General features: G+C 40.8%; 1 protein-coding gene across 1 annotated transcript; it reads left to right on the top strand.

The window, feature by feature from the left end:
* The first annotated feature begins 3,781 nt into the window (after nucleotides 1-3,781).
* LOC140951079 (uncharacterized) lies at nucleotides 3,782-6,805 on the top strand. Its single transcript, XM_073400301.1, has 2 exons — nucleotides 3,782-4,607; nucleotides 6,251-6,805. Exons 1-2 carry the CDS (start codon nucleotides 3,943-3,945, stop codon nucleotides 6,552-6,554), a joined length of 969 nt encoding a protein of 322 aa, XP_073256402.1. The 5' UTR covers nucleotides 3,782-3,942; the 3' UTR covers nucleotides 6,555-6,805.
* Nucleotides 6,806-7,091: the final 286 nt, after the last annotated feature.

Here is a 7,091-nt window from a genome sequence, read left to right as displayed (position 1 = left end):
TGTGGGATTCGTTTCTCTATCTGGGAAAGCTTCATTGGTTTCTATATCTGCTGCTATCCTATTTCTACGATCCTGGCATGTTTATTTTCCGTTGGAGTTCGAATTTCGTGGAAAAAGTTGTGTTGAATGAGAGCATGTCGGCGAAAATGGCACCTCGTGTTCCTACCTTGTATATTATTATTGTAGATAGAGTGAATTTAAACAAATTACTGCAAATTATCACGAAACTTTGTTGGAGCAATAAGGACAACAACAATTAACTTCAGAATAAGTTTTATTGATCTTTATTTAGTATTTCCTAGAAATTTTAGGATGATATTTTTACCCCATACAAACACTGTAATTTTACTGGAACCGTACTGTGGTAGTATCACAGAGCCTGGGTTACCTGTGGATATCCTTGAAAAGTCCTTGAATTTTCCACATAAGTCTTTGAATATTTTTGCAAGCTCCATTAATAAAAGTAACCTTCGTTAAAAAAATAAAATGTTTTGCACAAAGGAATGGTTGTAAGCACGGCAATTCATACACAAATTTTCTTGGTGATCATGAATATAAGGCGTTTTCTTATGATTACGGTGTTCACGGCATAGTTCATTATACACTGTACTTAATGTCAGATCCCGAGGGAAACATTAGTTTTGTTTTCCCGAGAGCTGATGTTTCCCGAGACGAAGTCGAGGGAAACATCAGACTCGAGGGTAAGTGTATATTATTTGAGGTACCCTATGAACCGTGCCTTAATGAAGGAAGGGTATTGCAATAAGCGAACCCCCCTCCACCTACGCATTTTAAAGGTCTTCACTTCATGTTGTTCGGGAAAAGAAGTCCTTGATTTTTTCCCAAAAAATTCTGTATGAACCATGCTGTACTTCATATAAAACTTTTTTTTTTTTAGTGTGGAAATTATATATATTGTATTATTACATATAACATACGTGTAACCGCTGCTCGCTGTGCTGTCCCCGACTAGCTAATCTGTTAACTGCGGGCAGTGGATATTGCTTTCTGTAAAATTTGCAATAATTAATAAATAGTTGAAACAGTGTTGACTATGCAAAGTCGAGAGCTCGGCTTAGCCTTACCCCGCGTAGCAAGCGTTTCCATGCGGTTTCAGAGCAAATACAGTGCAAAGAACCAGGAGCGAGAGTCAAAGACCGCGCGAAAAAGGGGCGAGTAATTCAGCATTTTTTCGCTCTCGTTCGATTTTTCGCTAGGCCAAAACCGAAAATCTCGTTCCTCGGTCTTTCTTTGCTCCGAAATCAAACGGAAACGCTTGCTACGCAGGCGAGCTGGCCCAGGCCCCGGTGAAGAAAACCTGCGAACAATGGGGCGCAAACAGCCAGCCGCACGACGAATTGGGGAGGGGGAGGGGGAGAGGGCGGGCGTCGAAGCGGCGAGTTGTCATCCAGTGAGAAAGGAATATTTTTTATTTATGTATTTATTTTACTACTCCAGCTAGATTTCCGCCGACAGCAGATCAGAAGCACCCTCTTTGGATCAGGATAGAAAAAATCGAGACGGAATAGACCTTTGCCGCGTAGCCTGAGATCATGCCCTCTCCCTAGTATCCCTTTATGTCTCTCACGCAGGTTATTTGCAGCGGGGCGGCCATTTTGTCTCAGGAGATTTAAAAAGCTTAGTTTATGCACCGCTAGCCTCGTAGAGAGAACGAAATTAGCCGTGCATAAACAAAGCTTTTTAATGGAATAATGGAATACGCTAATTGAAACCAAAAAAATAGTTACTCAATCTCCCGCTCTATTGGAAAAGGATCTTTTTTTTTTTTTTCTTTTTTCGTAAAACCTCTGTTTCGTCCCGTCTCTGTTTCGTTCTCGTCTCAAGAATCCAACCTGCCTCTTTTCGTTATAAGGCTGGAATTGAAATAATCAGCCATAATGATAGACTGATTATTAATCCTTTAATCAATTTATTCCTATGGGCCAGGAGCTCTGGGTCCAGTAGTTCGAAGGCCGAATTTATCGCTTAACCCGGGGGTAAATTTAACCCTGATTTCCTTTTCTTGTGTTCAAAAGCATTTTCACGGATAATTTTCTCTGTTATTTTCAGAGCTTCCAATCATCAACTCGTAGACAAAAAGAATTCAACTGCATTTACTTTTAAAGCTTTCAAATCTGAATTCAAATTTCGCACTAACCCCGGGTTATCTTAACCCAGCTTTGAACAACCCGGCCCTGATGTGAATAAATCGCATGCAGGGTATGAAGATTTCAGAACAAAACAATACTCTAGAAATAATACTAATAAAAGTAAAGGAAAGGGAAACAAGTACATATATACCAACAGGTGAACACTATTTACAAAACGGTGAGCTTTCACCGTACGTAGTCAAAATAATGTACAGAGATGGTGCCTTCGCAGATATGTTCATATAGTTACCGTTTATTGAATAAAGGCTCTTCAAGATTGAAGATTATGCCCCTGGGATAAGAAGGGTATTTTTAAACAAACTGAATGGAAGTCGTCAATAGCGAAAACGATACGCTCGTGTTATCATAAATGGAAGGCGACACTCCACGTAAACAATAATCGGAAGTGAATAAAGGCTCTTCAAGATTGAAGATTATGCCCCTGGGATGAGAAGGGTATTTTTCAACAAACTGAATGGAAGTCGTCAGTAGCGAAAACGATACACTGAAGAAGCATAATGAATAGGGAAAGAGGTCTCGCTCCTGCTTCATAAGGCAAAACTGGTTTAAGAGAATAAAACTGAACGATATGTATAGGGAAGTAAGTATAAAACGTCCTGTCAAGGAAGGAAACTAGATTAAGAAACATTTTATTTCTTTTTTTAAAAAAAGGATGGATGGCCTTTTTATTGTAATGGACGAGAGAGAGAAAAGATACTACGTTTTTCGTTTCGCACGTCAGGTACGTGTTCTTGAGGGGAAAAAAATGCGAATGAAGTAGAATTCGATGGCGTTACATTGAAGGGAATTCTCACCTCTTAGGGACTGGAAAGAAGGAATTGTGCCCATGCACGTTTTTACTCTCTATATTAGCGTATTAACAAATCGTAAAATGAATAAAATGTAGGGAAGCCACAACTGAAAAAACGACATACTATGTAATTTGCATGGTTCTTTTCCAGCTTAAAAGCCCGATATTTTGCTGTTGCAAGAACTTGAGGTGTTGATGAATCATACATAGAACAGGATTATTTTATTAACAGTGAAGATTAGTTTAACTTTCGAGGCTTTAGTGAAGCAGTCTGACAGGTGACCAGCTTCATCACATCAATTTTCTGGTTCTTTAAATTTGACATAATCAGCGGAAGTCACGCATTATGAACAAATAAGGTAAAAAAAAGCAGCATTATTGTTTCGCTGTCGGTTTTACTTTTTGCTTCTGCTTTTTGCTTTTTGTTAAACGTAATTTAAGTTACGTTACCTCGGTCACAGAAACAATCTTCTTTGACTTGAAAAATCTAATGTATTCAGGTATTAAAATTAACATGGTTTAGGGCCGTGCTTTTGGAATATGGGATATCACGGTTTTTGCGAGGAATTGTTGTACTAAGGGGAAATCGTTACTATTCACTAACTACAAACAGGGATACCGTATTCACTACTATTCATTGCTACTATTTTTATTTTTACCAATGAGACATTAGTTATTTTTACTTAAAAAATCCTGTTTATTTTACTTCTGTCAGCAGCTTGTACGATTAGTTGCGCAACTTGACCATCAACCTATGAAAATCTTAACCCTCATATGATCTTTGTCGCGACTTAATACTGGACTTATATGGCGTAGTGTCGTTTGTGTTATCATAAACAGTAGGCGACACTCCACGTAAACAATAATCGGAAGTGAGTGTAGCATATCACGCCTGTGTCACTTGATTGGCTAAGTAAAGGCGGATCCTTCGGCTCGGAAACCATAAATACTCGCAATCGAATTTCCTTGAGCAGAAATCAGATGGAACAACGTTCAACAGAGAGGTTAAAAATGAATCTCAGACTTGTACATCGACCAGTCTCTATTTATCTCCTTGTTTTTTGGTACTGTCTTCATCTGGCAAACTGTAAACCACTGGCTCCTCAGGCGTCATGCAATCCGCGTGACGGTTTAACCGGCAGCGCAAATTCTGTCACGATACGCATTCAACACTTCAAGGGAGCGTCAGTTAACTTCCAACGAGATAAACCGCTTCTTCTAACTGTCGTACATCACAAAATATCAAACGATGGACAAATATACGTATTGGCAAAAAACCTCAAGGCAAAGTTCCACGGACGAGAAGTTTGTTTCTCAGCATTAAAAGAAACTATTTTGGACGCAAAAGGAGCCGAAGAGACCAAACTGTACTCTTGCGAGCAGGTGTGTCTGGAAGTTGGACATGTTCGAAAACTGGTAACTAACTCATCCTCAGGTGGCCGCTTGCATCCTGGGACGGAGTGCTGTGTATGGACACTAGAAAGATATCTTCAGCTGGCCGCAATTGAAAATGGTTCTAGGTGCTTGCAATGTAAAGGGCGAGAATGCCTTAATGATAAAATGACAACCAGACAGTGTCCTCCTGGCGATCAATGCCTCGCCGTCACTCTCGAAAAAAAGAATAATACTGTAGGAACAAACTCGAGGTAAGTTTTGTAAAATCGTAGTAATAGGCGCTTTTTTGCTGATCGAATCTTATCAAATTTAAAAACTTATTAGAACAATTAACGACTATGGCAACGAGCCTCCGACAAAGTCAGCTTTTCCTTCCTTATAAGTACATGAGGTCTTATGACTAGGATGCTTGAGGCAAAACGTAAAAGTGGGCACCAAACTAGGCGGTAATCGGCTTTCGTTACTTTTAGGGGACCGTCGTTCTGTAAGGAGAAACAAATAAGTGCGCGAGCAAAATGACGAGTCAACGGAAAAATAATATCGTATGTTCCCCAAAAAAGAACGAAAAATGTCGAAATACTGGTCATTTCTGGATGCATCTTTTAGCCACGAATTATGAATATCGCAGTCGGAGCATTTCTTAGTAGTTTTTTGGATTTAGCCAATTTACCGTAGATTCAAGTGAGAATGACACAATGAAATAACTACAAAGGATTGATTTTTTTTTCTCGTTCTACATTCTACATTTGGCGTATACATTCATCATGTTGTCGCGTAAACTCGTCAAAAAACGACGATCTCGTAAAAGTAACCAAAGCCCGGTAATCGATCCTTAGGAAGGCACTCCCTTATGTTGCCTACAAGGGTATGTCCCGCTGAACAGGGTATGGCATGGGTTTAGTGTATTGAAGAGGGTGTCTTTTGGTGAAGGTCGGCGATGGGCGGTCTACAATTGTGATACCAACACTTTTTATGATACTAGTTTGAAAAATTTTTCATTCTGTATGCAAATGGGAACTAATCAGGGCATAAAATACGATCTTTTTTAAAGTCCTATATTATGCAAAAAGGGCAGGTTTTAAGGACTCTGCAGCACACCTTAACCCAAGATTTCCCTGGAATGCGCCCCCCCCCCCCCCCCCCCACCCGCAATGGCGCGGGAGAAACGGCAGAGCTGGTGACACAAGTCCGCACTGTAAAATAAGACGCCTAGCGCTTGAAATGAGCGTCGCTTATTTTGGATGCGTTTCTTTTAAAGCAAGATCCAAGATTAGTCTCTTGATCTCAGGTTCTTTTATTTCGTTCAACCAACATTGGCGTGAACAGGCAAGAACGTGACAGCAGCCTCATATTTTCAAATCTAGACCGCCCGCCAAACCAGGGAAAGCACCGTAGCAGCGGGGATGACTAGCTGTTTTCTAATACATCTGGTATTCTGCAAAAAAAAAAAACTATGTGGTTTATTGGTGTTGAGGTAGAGCAAGAGACGAGTGCACCCCCTCCTAAAAAAAATCCTGGATCCGCCCCTGCGTAGCCTGCGCTTAGAAGCCAATGGGCAAGAAAAAACGGGCGCGCGAGAAGGAGACACGCTCCCTCACCCCTCGCGTGTCTCCCTCGCGCGCGTCCGTTCTCTCTTTCGCCCACTACTTCCAAGCGCCTGCTACGCACCGTGATAAGGTTGATGGTTCATAAATCTTAGACACCCGGATTTATGCTCTCTAATGAATCCATTCCTAGTATGCATCTTTTGAATAAAAAACTCAGAAGAGGCACAAAATCCGTTTTTGGACTTTCCCATTGAAAGAAAACCCCCTAGTTATTTCTTCAGCCTTCTTCCGGGGCCTACAATATAGGTTGCTCACAAATAATTCTTCTTGTTTTGTCTACATTTTAGCGTTGTACCAATAATGCTTGGTTGTTCAAGTGACAACTCGTTGCGCGGCTACTCATGCAACGAGGGATGTAGGGAAGTAAAAGTGGCAGGTTCTGGAACGAGGAAAGTTTGCGTCCACTGTTGCTCTGGCGACGAATGCAATAAGAAACAAGAGACCTTCAAAAACGCAACTGAAACTGGCGCATTCGTAGACAAAGATACAATTGAACCAAGAAGTGACTCGTTTGATGTTGCGTCCGATAGGAAGCTGATATTGCTTCCTCTTATGTTGAGTGTATGGTTCGTCAGAAGCATGGAATCTTAGCAGTAAGAAAGTTAAAAGTTACTGAGATAAATTTATTCTCAGATGATGCATATGATTTCCAATCGTGGCCTATCACAACCGAAGTCGTGCAAGTGGTACTCTGATAGCTTCAGTAATCTTCATTGGCGGGGGAGGATTTTTATCATGCCTTTGATTATGACTGTGAATTTTGTGCGACAGCAACATATCTCTGGAAATGTAAGCTCTGATTTTAAAAAAAAAACTATAGTCCTTGTTCTATCCCACCACCATAGCACGTTCGTTTAACAATTAAAAGTATTAGTCCCCTGGTCATTAAACGAAGCTTGGTTCTCAGGGTCTCCCAGACACGGCGGTGTAGAGAAACCTCATAGGGCAGGGACTAGGGCGAGTAATTCCAAAGCTCAACTAAAAAAGTCTCTTTTTCAGGAATTTTTCGAGATTTTACCCTTAGCCCTGACCTTTTTCGTTGTTACACTCTATGCCTCTATGGTCCGCCCCCGACGACGCGGCAGGGAAAATGAAAAGGTTTTCAATAACGTAGTATACGGGGCCTGA

This window comes from Porites lutea, chromosome 10, assembly GCF_958299795.1.
Source record: "Porites lutea chromosome 10, jaPorLute2.1, whole genome shotgun sequence".
NCBI classification, from domain to species: Eukaryota; Metazoa; Cnidaria; class Anthozoa; order Scleractinia; family Poritidae; genus Porites; species Porites lutea.
Note: the sequence above shows the minus strand (reverse complement) of the source record. Positions and strands in the feature narration are given on the sequence as shown.